At 52.6% G+C, this 19743-nt stretch overlaps 2 protein-coding genes across 3 annotated transcripts in view; both read right to left on the bottom strand.

Annotated features, from left to right (window-relative positions):
* Positions 1 to 19743, bottom strand: part of BMP8A (bone morphogenetic protein 8a) — a 30265-nt gene that overhangs the window by 4478 nt on the left and 6044 nt on the right. Inside the window, exons 2-6 of one of the 2 annotated variants that reach the window (XM_042996705.1) lie at positions 13360 to 13549; positions 12787 to 12935; positions 6236 to 6430; positions 5411 to 5490; positions 4734 to 4844 (exon numbers count right to left, since the gene is read on the bottom strand). In XM_042996705.1, the coding sequence (XP_042852639.1) occupies positions 4734 to 4844; positions 5411 to 5490; positions 6236 to 6430; positions 12787 to 12935; positions 13360 to 13549 (725 nt within the window). Of the gene's footprint in view, positions 1 to 4541; positions 4845 to 5410; positions 5491 to 6235; positions 6431 to 12786; positions 12936 to 13359; positions 13550 to 19743 lie in introns of those variants that run through there. The other variant, XM_042996704.1, reaches the window with a different exon arrangement.
* LOC122241230 (succinyl-CoA:3-ketoacid coenzyme A transferase 2, mitochondrial-like) lies at positions 8617 to 10786 on the bottom strand. Its single transcript, XM_042996639.1, is given in 4 exon segments — positions 8617 to 9963; positions 9966 to 10284; positions 10411 to 10571; positions 10766 to 10786. Coding segments are annotated over 4 exon segments (1725 nt in total). The 3' UTR covers positions 8617 to 8739.

Genomic DNA, 19743 nt, shown 5'->3' with positions numbered 1-19743 from the left:
TAACATTTACATTATAGGGATCCCAGAATGAGAAAAAAGGAGGGGTCAGAAAATTTATTTGAGAAATAAGGAAACAAATCCAGATCCAGGAGGTACAGAGGTTCCCGAACAAAATCAACCCAAGGAGGTCCACACTAAGACATATAGAAATTAAAGTGACAAAAAGCAATGATAGAGAATTTCAAAAGTAGCAAGAGGAAAAAAAAAAAAAAGTTCTATACAAGAAAAACCCCACAAGGCTTTCAGCTGATTTTTCAGTAGAAACTGCAGAGTAGCATGATATATTCAAAGTGCTGAAAGGAAAAGTTTGCAGCCACAGTACTCTATCCAGCAAGGCTATCAATCCGAATAGAGAGAAAGCTTCCCTGGAAACGAAAGTTAAAGGAATTCATGACCACTAAACCAGCCCTAAAAGAAGTTTAAAGGGGAGTCTGAGTAGAAAGAAAAGACCATAAGTAAGATTAAAAAAGTAGCAGCAGGGGTGCCTGGGTGGCTCAGTCGGCTAAGCATCCAGCTTTGGCTCAGGTCATGATCTCACAGTTGTGGGTTCGAGCCCCACGTCTGGCTCTGTGCTGACAGCTCAGAGCCTGGAGCCTGCTTTGGATTCTGTGTCTCCCTCTCTCTCTGCCCCTCCCCCGCTCATGCGCTTGCTCTCGCTCTCTCAAAAATAAACACTAAAGGGCGCCTGGATGGCAGAGTCAGTTAAGTGTCCGACTTCGGCTCAGGTCATGATCTTACAGTCTGGGTTCTAGCCCTGCATCAGGCTCTGTGCTGACAGCTCGGAGCCTGGAGCCTGCATCGGATTCTGTGTCTCCCTCTCTCTCTGCTCCTCCCCTGCTCATGCTCAGTCTCTCTCTCTCTCTCAAAAATAAACATTTAATTATTTAAAAAAAAAAGAAAAGTAGGAACCACAAAAGCAGTAAAAAATAAGTATTTATAAAAATCAGTCAAGGGAGTCACAAAATAAAACGATTTAAAGCATGATACCATATACCTAAATCATAGTGGGGGCAGAGGAGGAATAAATAATGGGCTCAAACTTAAGTGACCATCAACTTCATATAGACTGCAAGATGCAGCAAATGTTATATACAAACCTAACAGTCATAAATAAAAAACCAATAATGGATATACAAGAATTAAAGATGTCCCAATACATCACTAAAGAAAGCCAACTAATCATGAGAGAAGAGCAAGGGAAGAAAGGAACAGAGAATATCTACAAAAACAACCATAAGGGAAGTAACAAAATGGCAATACATACATACTTGTCAATAATTGCTTTGAATGTAATTGGACTAAACAATCAAAAGCCAGGGTAATGGAACTGATACTAAAAAAAGCAGCAGTTGGAAAGACCACCTATATCTGCCTACATAAGAGAATCATTTCAGATCTAAAGACATGCAGACTAAAAGTAAAATGGAACATGAGCATAAAGTCAGGATGCTTATATGGGACAAAATGGACTTTAAAAACAGACTGTAACAGCCAAATTTGACACTATGTAATCAAATGGAACCATCCAACAAGAAGATATAACAATTGTAAATATTTATGCATCCAACATGGGAACACCCAAATACATAAAGCAGTTAATAACAAACATGAAGTAGTTTATAGTAATACAATAATAAGAGGGGACTTTAACACCCTACTTACATCAATGGATAGATCATCCAAACAAAATCAACAAGAAAACTGGCTTTGAATGACACATTTGACCAGATGGTTTTGACAGATGTATTCAGAACATTCCATTCTAAGACAGCAGAATACACATTCTTTAGAAGTACACACAGAACATTTTCCAGAATAGGTCAGATAGGCCACAAAAGAAGTCTGAACAAATAAAAAGATTAAAATCATATCATGCATCTTTTCTCAACACAACACTGAAACTAGAAACCCACAAGAAAAAATCTGGAAAGAGCACAAATACATGGAGGTTAAATAACACACTACTAAACAATGAATGGGTTAACCAAGAAATCGAAGAGGAAAAATACATAGAAACAAATGAAAGCAGAAACACAATAGTCCCAAATCTTTGGGACGCAGCAAAAGCTGTCCTAAGAGGGAAGTTTTAGCAATGCAGAGAAGTTTACTCAAAAAGCAAAAAAGAACCTCAAATAACTTAATCATATACTTAAAGGAGCTAGAAAAAGAACAAAACCAGCAGAAGGAAGGAATTAAAGGTTAGTGCAGAAATAAAATAGAAACTCAAGACAAAAACCAGCCTGGTTCAGTTGGTAGAGCATGCAACTCTTGATCTTGGGGTTGTGAGTTTGAACCCCATGTTGGGTGTAGACATTACTAAAACAACAACAACAAAAAGAGAACAATGAAATCAGGAGTTTGTTCTTTGAAAAGATCAATAAAATTGATAAACATTTAGTCAGACTCAGGAAAAAAAGGGCTTACATTTTATTAAAAAAAATTTTTTTTCAACGTTTTTTATTTATTTTTGGGACAGAGAGAGACAGAGCATGAACGGGGGAGGGGCAGAGAGAGAGGGAGACACAGAATCGGAAACAGGCTCCAGGCTCCGAGCCATCAGCCCAGAGCCTGACGCGGGGCTCGAACTCACGGACCGCGAGATCGTGACCTGGCTGAAGTCGGACGCTTAACCGACTGCACCACCCAGGCGCCCCAAGGGCTTACATTTTAAAACATCAGTAATGAAAGAAGAGATACAACCAATACCACAGAAATACAAAAGATTATGAAAGATCATTATGAAAAGTATATGCCAACAAATTGCATAACCTAGAAGAAATGGATACAGTCCTAGAAACATATAACCTACCAAAACTGAAGTAGGAAAAAATAGAAAATTTGGACAGACCAGTTACCAGCAAGGAGATTGAGTCAGTAACCAAAAAACTCCCAACAAACAAAAGTCCTGGACCAGATGGCTTCACAGATGGATTCTACCAAAAACTCAAAAAGGAGTTATACCTATTCTTCCCAAACTATTCCAAAAATTAAGAATGGAAGGGAAATTTCCAAATTCATGCTATGAGGCCAGCATTACCCCAATTCCAAAACCAGATTAAAAAAACAAAAACAAAAAACCCGCTACAACCAAAGAGTACTATAGGCCAATATTCTTGATGAATATGGATGTAAAAACCGCACACTGCATCCAGTAATATATTTAAAAAATCATTCACTATGATCAAGTGGATTTATTCCCAAGATACAACAGTAGGTCAATATTTGTAAATCAATATAATACATCAATAGGAGGATTAAAACCATATGATCATTTCAATAGATGGAGGAAAAGCATTTGACAAAATACAACATCTATTCATGAAAAAACCCTCAACAAAGTAGGTTTAGAGGAAACATACCTCAACATAATAAAAGCCATATATGAAAAGCCCACAGGTAACATCATAATGCTAAAAAACAGAGCTTTTCCCCTAGGTCAGGAACAAGACAAGGATGCCCACAGTCACCACTTTTATTCCACAGTACAGGAAGACCTAGCTATAGCAATCAGACAAGAAAAAGGATTAAAAGGCATCCAAATTGGTAAGGAAGAAAAACTGTCACTATTTGGAGATGATGTGACACTATATATAGAAAACCCTAAGGACTCCACCAAAAACTGCTAGAGTTGATACAATCAGTAATGTCACAGAATACAAAATCACTGTACAGAAATCTGTTGCATTCCTATGCACTAATAATGGAGCAGTGGAAAGAGAAGTTAAGAAAGCAACCACATTTACAATTGTACCAAAAAGAATAAGACACCTAGGAATAAACTTAACCAATGAAGTGAAAGACCTGTACTCCAAAAACTATGAAACAATGATGAAAGGAATCAAAGATAACAAACATGGAAAGATACTCAATACTTACTGATTGGGAGAACCAATATAGGTAGAATGTCCACACTACCCAAAGCAATCTACAGATTTAATGCAATCCCTATCAAAATGCCAACAGCATTTTTCAACTAGAACAATCCTAAAATTTGAATAGAACCACAAATACCCCTCATAGCCAAAGCAACTGTGAAAAAGAAAAACAAAGCTGGGAGTATCACAATCCCAGATTTTAAATTCTACAAAGCTGTAGTAAAACACTTAGCTATAAGCAACAGCAACAGTGCTCTTCATGGAAATTATTTTTCAGCATGTGAAGTTACCCCAGACTCAGCACTGGTAGCCATACCTACTTTGGGAAACACAAAGAACTAAGGAACAGGAAGAAGACAACTGGAAGGTGAACAAAAGGGGGGGTGGGGGCAAAGCCCAGCCCCTAACCCAGGCCACACCTGTAATGCTCTCCCATACACCTTGCAGCAGGTGGCTGGATGCACATGCCTGTCACTCACCCCACAGGCATCTGTGCGACAGGAGGCCGAGGATGCCGGGGGACATGGTGATGTGTGTGGTGTCTGACCGGAAGCAAGCATGTCTTGTAAATCTGGGTGCCCACATATGTACATGATGCCTTACATGTGTATGTGCAGGGCACAGATCTGGGTGTGCACAGTCAGGGTAAGTCGGGTGTGTGTGGATTTATATACCTAGGGGTCTACATGTGAACGTGGCCACATAGGGACCAGTTACTGTACAGACATGGGAAGTTAACTGCGTGTGCCTACAGTGAAGGGTGGGGAGAGCTCCCTGAGACCCGAGCAGACGCTTCCATCCACCTGGCTGCACGAGCCCTCTCCCCGTGGGTGGGGACAGGATGGACGCGGTACTGACCAGGGACTGCAGGATGGCGTGGTTGGTGGCGTTCATGCACGAGTCCAGCGGGAAGGAGCACTCCCCCTCACAGTAATAGGCCGAGTAGCCTTGGGGAGCAATGACCCAATCCTGGGGGGGAAAGAGGAGAAAGTGAGTGCCATCCAGATGCCCCCCCACACACACTGAGCCCCTGAATCCAGCACACGGCACAAGACGACTCAGGGCTGCCCCTTACCCACCTGCAGCCCCAGCCCCATCAGCCAAGCCTAGGGTCCCTGCAGGCAGGCTCCCCCAAGAAGCCTGTCATCTACCGGGAGACCCTCTGCAGGCAGGGCTGGGCACAGCTCTGTCCCCTTCACGTGCACTGGGCATCATCCTCCCCACCCGCCCCACTGCCTGCATCTTCTAGAGCTGCTGTCCCAGCAGACGTGCACACGCACTGCCCTCCCAGCCTCGGTTTCCCTGTTGCGGCCCTGACATGTTCTGGCTGAGGATTCAGACTATCCCCATTTCCATGGTTTTCACCAAAAAGCACCTCCTCACTATAAAAGAAAGACATATTGCCTTCAGAAAACACTGAAGAACCTAATGCATGAGAAAATTAAAGTCACCCATAATTCTAGATGCCCCTGGAGATACACCTATCATCTCCGGGTGGGGACCGTCATGTAAGAAGGAGGAGAGTCAGAAATTACCAGCCAGCCGAGGTCCTGGAAGCTGACGTAGAGTTCGTGCCGCCGGCAAACCTGCCGGCCGTCGGTGCCGTGAACGTCATCTGCAGGGACAGAAGCCAGGTCTGTTCTGGGGTTCCTGCTCTGGGCAGCTTCCACAGGGAGCTCCCAGGGCGGGGGACACCCCACCGGGCACACTTGGGGAATAAATGAATGCAGTGAAACAGACGTATTTGATCTCGTTAAGCCCATCCTGCAGCTCTGCTGGTGTCATGACCCAGCTCGAGAAACTTCGATGGCTCCAGGTGGGTCCGATAGCTACAGAGGAACCCTGCACTCACCCCAGCCTCCCCTGAGTTCCAACCTGTGGGCCCTCCCGATGCTTCAGTAAACAGCCCAGGGGACCCTGGGCCATCAGTGGCTCCTTTTCTGTACTGACCTCATCCCACCTCTCCAGCCGCCCCCATTCCACGGGATCGAGTGGCTCACGGAAGCCAAAGGGTGGACTCCCCGTGGAGGAGAGGAGGGCAGGAGGGCAGAGCAGCCCCACTCCTGATCCTGAGGGCCTCAGTCTGCGGGGGAGACCTCCACATAAACAGTTGTGCATCCTGCAGGGTCCCCAGGGGCTGTGCTGCCCGGAGGATGGGGCACCTGATTCTGATGGAGACTTCTGGAAAAAGCCCTGGGAGCCAGGGGAGGGCAGAGAAAGCACTTCTGGGTGGCAGGGACGGAGAGGGCAGAGGCTGGTCCACAGGACAGTGCTGGGGGGTGACCCCCGGCCTGAACCTACTGAGGACCCAGAGGGTTCTGTCCCCTCCAGGTGGCTCCCAGGCCCCTCCCGGACCTCACCAAAGATCCCTGGGAGTTTGTTCGGGTGTGGCAGCTCGTTGGTTTTCTTGGGCGGCCTCCTCTTCAGGGGCCTTGCTGCCCGAGGGGCTCGGACGGGACCAGGGCTCGCCCTGAAAAAAGTGACCAGGAAAGGCTGTTTGGAGCCCGGCGCCCGTCGCCCCAGCAGGCCGGCCAGGCCAGGATCCACGCTGTGCCCTGAGACGGAGAGAGGAGAGAGGGCGATCACTCACGGGCAGGGGCCGTGCACGTGGGACAGCAGGGACCCTCCTGTCAGGGCCTGCTCGGGCCCAGGAGTGTGAAGGCAGAGGGCCTCAGTTTGCTCCTCTGGAAACAGGAGTCCCAGGTCTGAGGGAGATGGAGGGAGGGGGGCCTCGCGAACACAGGGTCGTTACTCGTGATAACGGTGAACAATGCCATCTGTGAAGCACTTTATAGGTTTCGAGTTAGTTCACACGCGTGACCTTATGTGTCTCCACAGTCCCCCTGGACCTCATGCTTCGCTGAGAAACGTCACAGCCACTCTGCCGGGGGCTCGCAGAACCACGGTTCCCATGTCCATCTGAGCGCTCCGAGGCCCGAGTTCTCCCTTCCACCCCATACGTTCTGGGGGTGTGGATGGATTTATGACCCAGCAGATTGGAGCAGCCACCAGGATGCACCCAGGGCTTGCTCTGCCCAGCACTGCCAAGAGCAGGGCACTAACTGTCCCCTGACATCCACAAACGAGACCCCGGGTTCAGTGGGGCAGAGACATCTGGCCAAAGTCCTGGAGCCGCGGTTCAGTCAGATCCCAAGTTCTTACCCACTGAAGGTCTTACTCCCCCGGGTTTGTGGGTTAAAAGAGAAAAGGCTGTGTAGGCGAGACATGATGGGGACCTCCGGCTTGGAAGAGGGACACCCCTGAAAATGGGATTTGACCCCACAGCTACTTAGAGATGAGGATGCCCTGAGAAACACACTCATGATCCCTGGAAATGTCGACTCCACCAATGAAACCAACTTCCTGTACCTCTTTGTATTTCCAAATGACCTCTTGATTTCTTAACTGTCAAAGTAACACAAGGGCAACTGTAAGGTAACCTCTGGGGAAGAAATATCACTCAGAAACCTCTGCCCACCCCAACACATCATTTTCATCTTTCTGGAATATTTTCATGTCACCTGAACTTTTACACAATGGTCATCTTAACAAAGAAGTCTGTTATGTTTTCCAACTTTTTCACATAAACATGTTCACTGCTGTTAAAATGTCTCCACTATGAACGTTTCAAATGCATAAAATTCCTTTGAGAAAATGTACCATAATATTTAGAGATTAGCTTAACTTTAGACATTTAGGTTATTTCCCGGCTTTCATTAAAAGACGAGAAAGGGGTAGATCTCTTCATTCTCATTTCCTGTGGAATTTTCCTTTTTCTTTGTTTGAATGTTTCTATTTTTCCGAGGTGGGGGGGGGGAACGTGAGTGGGGGAGGGGCAGAGAGAGAGGGGAACAGAGGCTCTGCAGTGGGCTCTGTGCTGGACAGCAGCGAGCCCATCGTGGGGCTCAAACTTACAAACTGAAACTGTGAGATTGTGACCGGAGCAGGAGTCGGATGCTCAACCAACTCAGCCACCTAAGAGCCCCTCCCACGGTATTTTCTTAAACTAAACGACAGGAGGTGATTACTGACTTTTATGCTCCTTAAAACACAGTGCCAACTGCTCTACTTTCTGTACATCACCTCAGTGTTGCCACCCTGACACACGCACACACGCACAGGCACATGTACGCACGTACGTATGGAAACACACGTGCACTTCTCATACAGGATACAGACATACACACACACATACACGATGCTACGTGTCTGTTCCATTAGCGGGTGTCTGATTCACTGTGAAACCATCCCAGTCCTGCTCAGCTGGCAAAGGTCAGCCCTTAAACAGCCGGGCTCTAGACCTGGGGCCCCGGGCCAAGTTGGTTGAACTAATCAGTCCAGAGACTAAACTTTGATCTATGACATCACCTCCCACAAACAAATGCACCGGACACGTTAGAGGCACCGCTCAGGAACGATCCTGCTGGGACGGGAGGGGGGTCAGCTGCAGGGGCTGACACTGGAAGGAGCCTTGGGGATACGGGGGTGGTTACTCCTCCCTCATCACTTCCCCCCACATTTCGTGGCTCGTTCCCGAGAAAAGGCTCCTCGGTGAAAGCCTTCCTGTGGGATCATCCGAGCTGCAGGAATTTAACGTAAACATCAGTGAGGAGGGCGTCCGACTGCCCGACGACGGAACCAGACCTAACTCAGGACTCACAGAACATGCAAGAGAAACACCAATGATCTCCTTTTGTTTTTAATTAAAGCCATACTCCTCTTGAGAGAATTGTCTGGCGGTAGCCGAGTCTGAGACGCCAGGAGAACCAGTCAGATGAACGGACAGGCGTGATGACACCCCTTCTGGGTGAGAGGCCGTGGCGAAAATGAAACACACCCTCTGACCAGGGCTTCCTTTCCCGGGTCAGGCGGCCACCTGCTGCATGGGTCTGAGGTTCGGTGACACGGCGAAGGGCTGCCCGTGCTCTGTGACGTCGTCCACGGTCAGCCCGTCCCAGAGCTCGATCAGCGTCGGGCCTTTCTTCTTGTGCACGTCGAACACGGCCTTGTCAGTGATGATCCGGTCCACACAGCGCCTCCCGGTCAGCGGCAAGGTACGCTTCTCCAAGATTTTGAGTTCGTTGGCCTTGATGCAGTGCGCCATGGTGACCACCACTCTGGTCTTGGGACTGGACACCAAGTCCATGCCCCGCCCCCCCATGCCTTTCACTTTCTTCCCGGGTATCATCCAGTTAGCGAGGTCACCGTGTTTAGAGACCTGCATGGCTCCCAGCATGGTGAGGTCGAGGTGCCCCCCTCGAATCATGGCGATTGAGTCACCGCTGGAGAAGAAACAGCCCCCGGGGAAAATGCTCATCGTCTGCTTGACCGCGTTGATGAGATCTGCATCCACCTCATCTTTGGGTGGGAACGGCCCCAAGCCCAGGATGCCATGTTCACTGTGAAGATGAACAGTCATGTCCGGGCTGATGTAGTTGCTGGCCAGGAGCGGGATTCCTATGCCCAGATTGGCATACATGCCTTCCTCAAATTCAAGAGCTGCCCGCCTGACAATTCGGGCCCCGGGGTCATCTGCAGACTCGGCTTTTTCATCGTGCTCCTTCCTGAGGGCTAGATGCTCAATTCTTTTCTCGTGTTTTTCTCCCTGAATCACGCGGTCGACATAAATGTTAGGAACGTGGATGTCTTCGGGGGCAAAGGTCCCCACATCCACGGTTTCTTCCACCTCCACCACGGAGGTTTCCGCAGCTTTGCACATGGGCACGTTGAAATTCCTGGCGCTTTTTCTGAAGATGACGTTCCCGGCGCGGTCGGCCTTCCACCCCTTCACCAAAGCAAAATCGGCGGTGATGGCCTGCTCCAGAAGATAGTGGTGCCCGTGGAACTCCCTCACCTCTCGGGGCTGGCTCATGATGGCGATGTGGCCGTCGGGCACGGACCTGATGGGGGCGCCTCCCTCCTGAACCAGGGTCCCGTAGGCCATGGGAGTGTAGAAGGCGGGCACCCAGGCGCCCCCAGCGCGGATGCACTCGGCCAGGGTGCCCTGGGGCGTCAGCTCCAGCTCGCCCGCCAGGTACCGGCGCTCGCACAGCGTGTTCTCCCCCACGTAGGAGCAGATGAGGCGGGTGCGATCTGCTTGGCCTCCAGTAACAGGCCTGGCCCAAAGCCGTCCACGCCCACGTTGCTGCTGACCACGGTCAAGTCTTTGACGCGCGTGCGAAGCAGCGCCTGAATCAGGTTCTCTGGAATCCCGCAGAGCCCGAAGCCGCTGACCATGATCTTGGCCCTGTCCGCGATGTCTTTGACGGCCTCCACGGGATCCGCGTAGAATTTGGCGCGGGCGCGAGCACTGGTGGCCAGGCCGCGCACACCGCCCTCGGCCTCGGCCAGCGTGGGCCCCCGGCGGCTGGCGGGGACGCGGTGCCCGAGCGCCCGCGCGCGTGAGCCTCTGGAGGACGGTCATCGTGTGCTCCGGCTCTGGGCCCCGGACTGAGACCAGCGGGGAACAGGCCAACGCCTGCCACCCCACAGCATCACAGAGCAGGGAGGGCGCGTGGGGCGGTGACGCTCACACCGGGTGGCCCCTGCGCCCCTGCCCACAGTGAGGGGCCCCTCCCGCAAGGGGATTCCGGACCCTGCGTCCCCCGCTGCGGAGGCAGCGGCGTTCCTGAGGGGAAGACGCGACCCTGAGTCCTCGGGGTTGGCGGCAAGGCCGCCCGTGTCCAGCCCAAAGCCCTGGGGGCAAGGGAGGTCCTTCGCGGAGCCCCTTCCGGGCACACCTCTCCCTGTTGGGACACCCCCAACTCTGGGTGGTCCCCTTCCTTCTTCGTCACCACACCCTTCCCGGGTGACCTGCTCCAGTCCCCTGGCCCTCAGGCCACGCAGATGGCTGCGCTTCCCACACGTGCGCCGCCCGCCCCCGCGCTCACCTGTCCTGGATGACCGGCCATCTGGACGTCTACCAGGGCTCCCAATGACCTCACCGCCAAAGAAAGTGCTCTGGGGTTGCTGCCTCAGACCTGCCCCCTCCTCTTCTTTTACTCAGACACAAATCTATTAAAAATGGGCCCCTGGCTCACTCCACATTTTCCGTGATACCTCCACTGCCCACTTTTCTCCATTTCTGCCGCTACCGACAAGCTTCTCCCCACTCCACCTGCACACTGGGTGGCTCCTGAGCCTCTGTGACGGCGCTCTTGTCCCCCACATACCACCCTCCTTGCTCACGTCAGGGGCGGGCCGTTCTGGATACATACGGAGAAAGGTTTTATTTTATCCTAGTTGAGATTTACAGAAAAACTGCACCGACAGCCCAGAGTCCCCGGATACCCAGAGCCGGTTTCCCCTGGGAAATGTTAACATTTACGTTAGGGCCGTGGCTTTGTCACAACTGATGAACCAATATGATAAATTAACACGATATATATTCGGATCTCGCCGGTCTTCCCCATGTCCTCTCTTCCAGGGTCCCCGCCCAGATCCCACATGGCTGTCAGCTGCTACAACTGCTCAGGCGCCTCTGCGCTCTCACACGAGCTCAGACTTGCTTTGTAATTATGACGGTTTGCCGAAGGACCTGAAGGGCACTCTGCCTTAAGACCTTCCGTTTCCGTTTGTCTGGGTTTTTCTCACGGTTAGACGGGGTGTGGGTTTTGGGAGGAAGACCACGAGATGGAGGGCCCTTCCCATCCCTTCATGTCAAGGGGACACGGGAGGTACGTGACATTCACGTGAACCCTGATCACCTGCCGAGGCAGCACGCTCAGCTTTCTCCTCTGTGAACTTACTTCCCCCACCCTGTCCCGACTGTACTTTGGGAAGCAGGTCGCTAAGCGTTGTCACACTGAGGGGTGGAGTGATGTCCTCCTTGGGGGGGGCAGGGGGGGTGTTTTCAGGGGGCTCTTTTCAGATCCTGCCATCCTCCACTGCTATGAAATACAGGGAGCTACCCCCCACGCTCCAACACCAGGCCCTGGTTTACCCACAGAGGGCCCGGAACGCCTGGCGGGCTCAGTTGGTAAAGCATGCGACGCTTAACCTCAGCGTTGTGAGTTGGAGCCCCACGTTGGGTGCAGACATTACTTAAAAATAAAATCTTGGGGGCCCTGGCTGGTTCAGTTGGTTAAGCGTCCGACTCTGGCTCAGGTCATGATCTCTCAGTTCATAAGTCTGAGCCACACATCAGCTCTCTGTCATCAGTGCAGAGCCTGCTTTGGATCCTCTGTCCCCCTGTGCCCCTCCCTGGCTCACGCTCTCTCTCTCTCTCAAAAATAAATAAACGTTAAAAAATAAATGTAATCTTGAAAAAAAAGAATGCGCCCTGCCAGCTCTCAGTCTCCTCTCCCATCTGCCCTGGCCCCCCACTGCTCCAGCCACGGCCGCCCCTTCCTGCAGCTCAGATACGCCAATCTTGTGCCCACCTTCGGCCTCTCCATCCCACCTCCTGCCATAACGGAGGCTCTTCCCCAGATACCTATGGCACGAATGAAGGCGTGATCCTCATTCTACAGATGAGGAAACGGAGGCTTAGCAGGTAAGTATCCTGCAAGGTCACCGAGTGAGAGCGCTGCAGGGCTGGGATTCAAGCCCAGGCCTCTCTGATCAAGTCTGAGGGTATATCCGCTTCCCCTCCTGCCCTGCCCAGTAGGGGACCTCCCAGCCTACACGTTTGCTCCTGGAGAGGGAAAACACAGACTCTCTCTTAGCAGCTCAAGCGTGGGTTCCGCACAAGGAGAGGAGGGAGAGCACTGGAGTAGGGGGCCCCCTGCTGCGGGAACCTGGCCCCTGCACCCCGCTGACCCCCACGGCGGGGCAGGGATCGTCACCCCAGGTGCAGGGCTGAGAAAGGCCAGGCCTCCAGGGCCCAGGGAGGGGGCTGCAGCCCTCTCGGCTGCCAGCAGCGCCAGAGGAGCCCCCGGGAGAAGGTCTGCCGCCCAACCCTGGGCCTCACCATCGTCCGTTTCCACATAGAGGCGGAGCCCCAGGTCCTTGTTCCGGCTCAACAACCAGCGGTCACTGGCTGCTGTCACGTCCAACACCAGCCAGCCCTCGTCCCCAGCTCGGAGCGTCTGAAGATCCAAAAAGAACAAGTCAGACTCCCTGTGGACACGAAAGAACAATTAACCGAGGGCTGGCACAGCTGCCTCTGTGTTTCTAGGGCCCTCCTGTGGACCACGAGTGGGCGCCTGCCCACCCTCGGGCCGGGTGCCTCACTCTCCTCATCTCACTGCATCTACCCCACAAAGGTGTTACTGCGCCCACGCAGCGATGTGGAAACTGAGGCTCAGGAGCTCAGTGACCTGCCCAAGGTCCTGCCCCAGGACAGCGGGGCACGGACTTGCAGCAGGACTGGTTCTGGGTCACTCCCCACAGTGACACGAGGCCTGGGGTCAAGTATCTTTCTGAGTCTGGGGGTGTGCTCTCCAGGGAGCTCCCCTTCTGTCCTCTGGGACATGTCCCCTCCGGGGCTGGGCCCGATACACCGACAGAAGCTCGACCGGGAGGTGGGGCGTGGGGCAGGCACCTGTTGGACTGCTCTCTGACCACCTCGAACATGCTGACGTGCAGGGTCCCGTTGAGCAGGTGGGTGCTGGCCATCTTGTAAATCCGGAACTCAGCGGCTGTGACCATCTCCCCCTCTGGGATCTGGGTCAGGTCAAAGCGGAACTCCTTCCAGTGGGGCTCCTGGTGGCCCAGGGTACGGTCACGCTCCACTGCAAGACAGAGCGGGACCGGCGGTCACTCGTGTTCTGGGCTCGGGCTGGGGGTGGGCGGAGTTGGGTGGGAGCTGGGGGCCGAGGCAGCCTGGGTGGTGACGGCCCCCTCCTCTGCAAAGGGGCTTGCTCCCAGGCTCCGCCCGCTGGGTGCTGAGAAGGCTCAGTGGGGCTACATGGTGAGGCGTCTGCATAGGACCCAGCATACACCAGCTCAACGAGAGCAGCCTTCACTTCTGGCCCCTGAGCCCCAAACCCGGCCTGCCATTCCCATTCCCTGCTGGCGCTGGGACCCGAGGGTGAAGTAGAGGTCAGGTCCCTCCTCTGGGAAGACGGACATCAGAGCCAAGGCAGAAAAGGGCCACGTAAGGGTGCAGACATAACTGAGTACATTTCTGAGCCAGGGGCTGTCCAGAATCTGCCGATGTACATGCATGGAAGCCTGGGGAGGGGGAGCCTTTGCAGCTGACACGGGCTGGGCCTTGAGGGGTGAGAGAGGATGTGTTGAGAGAGAAGGACACTGCACAAGAAAGGGGCCAGCCTCAGCAAAGGCCTAGGGCTGAGGAACAGATTGTGCCAGCAGGGGAAACAACAGCCATAAAACACAGCAAAGGGTGAGATGATGGCAGGCCCCGTTTGGGGACAAGGGGAAGGAAGAAGGAGTGCCGGAGGGAGACTCAGAAAGGAACAAGGAGTAGCAAGGTAGGAGTGACAGCTCCTGGAGAGACCTGGTCAGGGCCTGGGGAAGCTGGACAGTCCCATGGTGTGGTGGGATCTGAGCAGGCTTCCCGGAGGAGGGGACATCTGAACTGGCCTTGAAGGATGGGACAGAGTCTTGTCGGGTGGAGAAGGAGGCAGGGAAGGCATCCTAGGCAGAGGGGACCCCAGAGGCACCGGTGTGGGGTGCTGGGGCGTCCACAGAGCAGCAGTGTGGGGGACGGGCCCTGAGTGGCTGTGGCCTGACTGCGGAGGGCTGGAATTCTGGCCCAGGAGCGTGGGCTGTGCCTCTGGCCGCTGGGGTTCAGGGCTCTGGGCAGCAGGGGCGCAGTGTGGTTTGGGGTGGGGAAGAAGGTATGTGTGGAGGGGCAGGTGAAGCACAGGCTGGAGGGGGAGCCAGGGCGGCCTGGTGGCGAGGCTGGACTGTCTGGGCAGGAGGCTGTGGGTGGCGAGTCAATCCCACATCTCCCCAGCTGCCCGGAAGTGCCCAGGACAGTATATTTAGTACCGTCTTACTTTAGCCTCTTGTCACTTTCAAACACCACAAATCTGTGTTTCCGGAAAGCAGGGGTGGGAGCCGCCCAGCGCCGTCCTCAAAACCCAACACTGAGATTTTAATTACATGTCTCTGAGTCTTTTAAAAACTCTCTCTCTCCGGCTACTGGGCTCAGTGACCACAAGTCACCGGGCCGGTGGCGGAGGCGGATGTGGGGAGCCCTTCCCGTCCTCACGGTGAGGACCTGATCTGGTGATGGACAAACAGCTGGGCTGGGTGGGGCCCGTGGACGCACATTTGGACAGGAGGAGACGGGCTTCTCATCCCCAGCCGAGGAGGAGAAGAAACAGAACGTCCATCCTCTGACAGCGTGCCGGACACGCGGCAAATGCCCACCCGTGGCCCAGGCTGTTGCGGAGGCAGCATGACCCAGAGCGGATGCGGGTCCTCCCACACAGGCAGAGGGCGTGGAGGGCAGGGTTCTGGACCCTCACCGAGCGATGCACGTCAAGAATATAGACACGCATGTCCCCTCCCCCCTACAGACACACTCACACTCACACACACGCACAGCTTTGGTGACAATTTCCATCCACTCGAGGACTGCACTGACCACCCTGTTATGTGGCTGTGTAATCCCAGTCATGCAGGATGATGTAAGTCTAGGCTGCTGGCTGTCACAGGGTACGGCACAGAGAGCGAAGGAGGGTGGCTCAGTCACACCCTTCACCTGTGTCCTCTCAGAGCATCATGAATGTATCTGATCCCAAGGCCCAGTGGCAGCTGACAGGCGGGTCCTGGGGCCCCTGGGAATCTCCGTGTGCAGGCCCGACGCTGATTTCATGCTGGATCTGGGGACTCGGGGCACAACTCGTGAGCCCGCCAGCTCCTCAGGAGCACCACACCCTGCGGCCTCCCTCCCGTGCTGACCTGGGGGGCCAGGTGCGCTGGGTCGAGAGAGCCTCATGTACCTGCACTGACCCCAGTTCCCAGCTTCCATTGTGGGTTTGTGAAATTGAGCCATGGGGGAGAAGAGGAGGACATACAATTTTCTTCTTCTAAATAAAAGATTATACAACATAAAAATATGTCAATTCAACTGAAACGCATTTGGATGGCATTAAGCTGCCTCCTTTTCACCTGCCTGATCTGTCAAGGTACTTGATCCTCTCGCCTCAGTATCCACATCTGCAAAATGGTCATTTGATCCAGGGTCAAATGTAACCGCAAAAGGCCGTGTTTGCTACTGCAGCAGGTACTTGGTTATTATTGTCCAGGCAGTGCCTCTAACATATTATTCAGGAGCATTTCCTTCATAGTGCACCTTCCTGCCCAGCCTCCACTTCCCCTTGGGGAATCTGGAATCTCCCAAAGATGCCCAGGCATAGAGAGGCAGCCCCTCAGAATCACCACTGAGGCTACTCTGGCTCGGGCAAAAAGCAGAAACTGACCCTTAATGAATGTGCTGTATAGTCCAGAACACCAGAGCTCCAAGGACAGAGGTCACTGCACACACTGTCCTTCTACTTTTATACACACAGAGAGAGGGAACCCAAGGGTCTTGACTCCCATCTGGGCTCCTTCCACTCTATCAGGGTGGACCTCCGCCATCTGATGTTGAAAGAATGGCACAAAAATCAAGTTGGAAGTGGCCTGTTGCTGCCTCCCACACCCCTGCTCTCGTTGATAGTCTGCAGAGGGAATTTATGGGAAAGGCCAAGTCCGTACAACGTGATTTCTTGGGTTTTCCCAGTAATTTTTTTTTTTTTTTTTTTGCTACTGCTTGCAGGGTTGGGAAGTTCATTTCCCGGTCCCCTGGCAGATTTGGACAGGCTGAGGGGCAGGGGGTGCTGGACCCCAGCCACACGAGATATGTCCTGCCAGGAATCATCTCTCTGTGGTGGCCTTGAGGGGGATCACTGATGCCTGTAGCAAGCTTTCTGGGAAGTAAACTATTTCTCCGATCTGCAACATCTGGGCCAGGGATTCCTAACGTTCCCATAATTTCACTTTTGGGCCTGTGGGAGAGGACTCCTGACTACACATGCTCAGGAGGCTTTCTAAAAACGCTCACTTTTTCCATTCATTTTTCCTGGTGACATCCAGGAAAATGTATTCATTTACTCGACACATTTGGAAACAGGGCTTATTGGATGCAGGCGCTGTGCACGGCAATGGGGAGGCTGCAGGCAGTGAGACAGGGTGACCCGCCCCCATGGAGGTTATGGTGCTCATAGGGCTGCAGGGAAGGTGGGCAGCAAACAAGACGACTGTATGTGACCAGCTGTGATGGACGTCAAGACCAGGATGGGACTGGGGAAAACGCAGGGAGGGGCGTGTGAGTCACTTGATGCCTTTAACTTTATTTTGAAATAATTTTAGATGATTTAGATTTAGAGAAAAGTCTTGGCAGGAATAGTACAGAGACTTTCCCTACACGCTTTACTCGACTTCCGCTAATGATAACATTGTACGTAATCAGACCGTAGCATAATTACCAAAACCACAAAACCGATATCACCCAGTGCTATTAACTATAGTCTTTTCTAGACTTTTGCCAGGTTTTCCACTATTCATCGTTTAAGTGTACCTGACTTCAACCCAGGGTCCCACATCGCACTCAATTGTTAGGTCTCCTGGGTCTCCTCTGATTTGTAACAATTGCTAAGACTCTGCTTTTCTTTCATGACATTGACACTTTTAAAGAGTGCTGGCTAGCTCTTTTGGTTTATCTGACATTTTCTTTCCTTTTAAAAAAAATCTTTATTGTTGAGAGAGATATAGACAGAGCACGCAAGAGCAGGGGAGCTGCAGAGAAAGGGGGACACAGGATCCAAAGCGGGCTCTGTGCTGGCAGCAGAGAGCCCAATGCAGGGCTTGAATTCACGAACTGTGAGGTCATGGCCTGAGCTGAAGTTGGATGCTTAACCAACTGAGTCACCCATGTGCCCCTGATGCTTTCCCGTTAGACTGAAGTTATGGATTTTGGAGAAGAATACTACAGAAGTGATATCCATTTCTGTGCAGATCAATTGGACAACATGGTGTCAATATGTATTATTACCAATGATACTAATGGATTCGTTGATTAAGGTGTTGTCCAGGGATTCAAAGAGGCTCTGTGACCTGGGAAGAATTTGATAAAACTCACCAGTTCTTGATGCTATGATAGTCCACGGCCCTGTGAGGTGGATTGGAAGCCAGCAGCCAAGAGAGGCTCTTGACAGCCAGCTCCATCGAGGCACCTCCATCGAGGTTTGGCAGGCATGGGCCCACCACTGGGGATGGACAAGGCCAGCCCTGTTTCCACAGGTACCTTATTTTCTGCAAAGCTCTACGTGGGAAAGCAAAGACATTACTTTCTTAACTCCATTACTGTGGCTCCAGGAAAATAAACAATCACAGGACTCCTGGATCTGTGGTCTTCTCCTACAGCCTCTGATAAAATGACCCCTGCTCTCCACATTTGTGGGAAAGACCCACTGTGTGCAGGAGATGTCCTTGACCACCACGGTCGCCAAATACATTCTAAGTCTGAGGCTCTGCACTCACCACTCATGGACTAGATCTCCAGATGCCTCACCCTGAGTCCACCAGCCCAACACCAACAAAAACTTTGGGTATTTTTGTGACTTAGACAAAATTTAGAGGTATCCGGATGATCTAAATCTGTCTTGTTTCTGACCAAATAGTAAGACTCCAAAAGACATCTTTATCCTTCAGCTCAGAGTAGCTATTAAAAAAAGAAATCTGACCTTTCTGCCCTCAAACCCTTCCCCAGCCCCACAGGGCCCCTGGGAGGAGCCCAAGCTCTGGTTCCAGGACCCCCTGAGCTGACCTGGCCCAACCTCATGGCCTCCTCGGCCTTCCGGCTGCAAACACCCTCCCTGGACACCCTCCCCAAATCGCTCTCTCCTGAGTTGCCCCTATCCCGCCTGGTCCAAAGGCCACTCTCCTCTCGTCCTGCTCCGACCCCACACAGATCAGCCTGCCAGCCTCTCCCTTTCCCCAGTCCCAGGGGTCCCCATCTCTGCTCCATGTGCCCTTTTGGATGGTGCACAACTGAGGGCAGGACTGCACAATGTGGGGTGGAAACGGGAGGCTCTCAGTGAACTTCCACTGAGCTCCTTGTGCTCTGGGGGCCCAGAGAGGGGATGTGTCTGCTGGTTCTTCCCAAGGTCCCTGGGACAGCGGCTCATCATCCAGCAGCCGCTGCCCCTTGGGTTGGCCATGCTGCCGGTCTGGAGTGGCCTCCGTGTCACAGTGTGTCTCCATCAGAAGTCACTCACATTGTCACTTTGCCTTGGGACTGGCCCCCCTTTGCATGGCCAGGCTGCTAAGGGGGAGGGCAGGCTCCCCAGGGTCCCAGAGGCAGATGTGTGGGTCCTGTCTGGCTGGTCCTGCTTGTGACAAGGGCGAGGGCCCCCTCTTCAGACCTAAAATAAGACCCAGGTCTCCATGGCTGGTGCAGGCCCACCAAGGGGCTGCAGAATGGACCACCTACCAAGTCTGCAGCTGAAGGGCTTCTTCCTCCCACCCAGAAATCTCGGTGCTTCCCAGAGGAGGCCAAAGCTCCATTTCTAAGGTATTTTTAGTCAGTTTTCATTACCGACTTTTTTCAAGAGCTGTTTCCATAAATGGTTCTGCACTCATGATTGCTGGTCCAGGCCTCCGACGGCTTCAGACCCCAAATTAAAAGGGAACACCCGCACACTCCCCCACATCAAGTCTGTCAAGGCCAAAAATAGATCCGAGGAGATTGAGCAAGGATACGATTCCCCAGTGCAAACCCAGGGGAAGAACTGAACTGTGGGACTTTTCCGGAAAGATGCGGTCACAGTGACACATCCCTCTCTCCCGTAGGGAATGGATTTCCGTAAGGAGATGGATTGGGTGTACCTCCCTGCCCTGGGCCTCACCCCTGGAGGAGCCCCCATCAGTGGGCAGGGGTGGGCACATTCTTTGGTCAGAGCTTGGAAGG

This window comes from Panthera tigris, chromosome C1 (genome assembly GCF_018350195.1).
Source record: "Panthera tigris isolate Pti1 chromosome C1, P.tigris_Pti1_mat1.1, whole genome shotgun sequence".
NCBI lineage: Eukaryota > Metazoa > Chordata > Mammalia > Carnivora > Felidae > Panthera > Panthera tigris.
The sequence above is the reverse complement of the archived record's forward strand: the minus strand, read 5'-3'. Positions and strand labels throughout refer to the sequence as shown.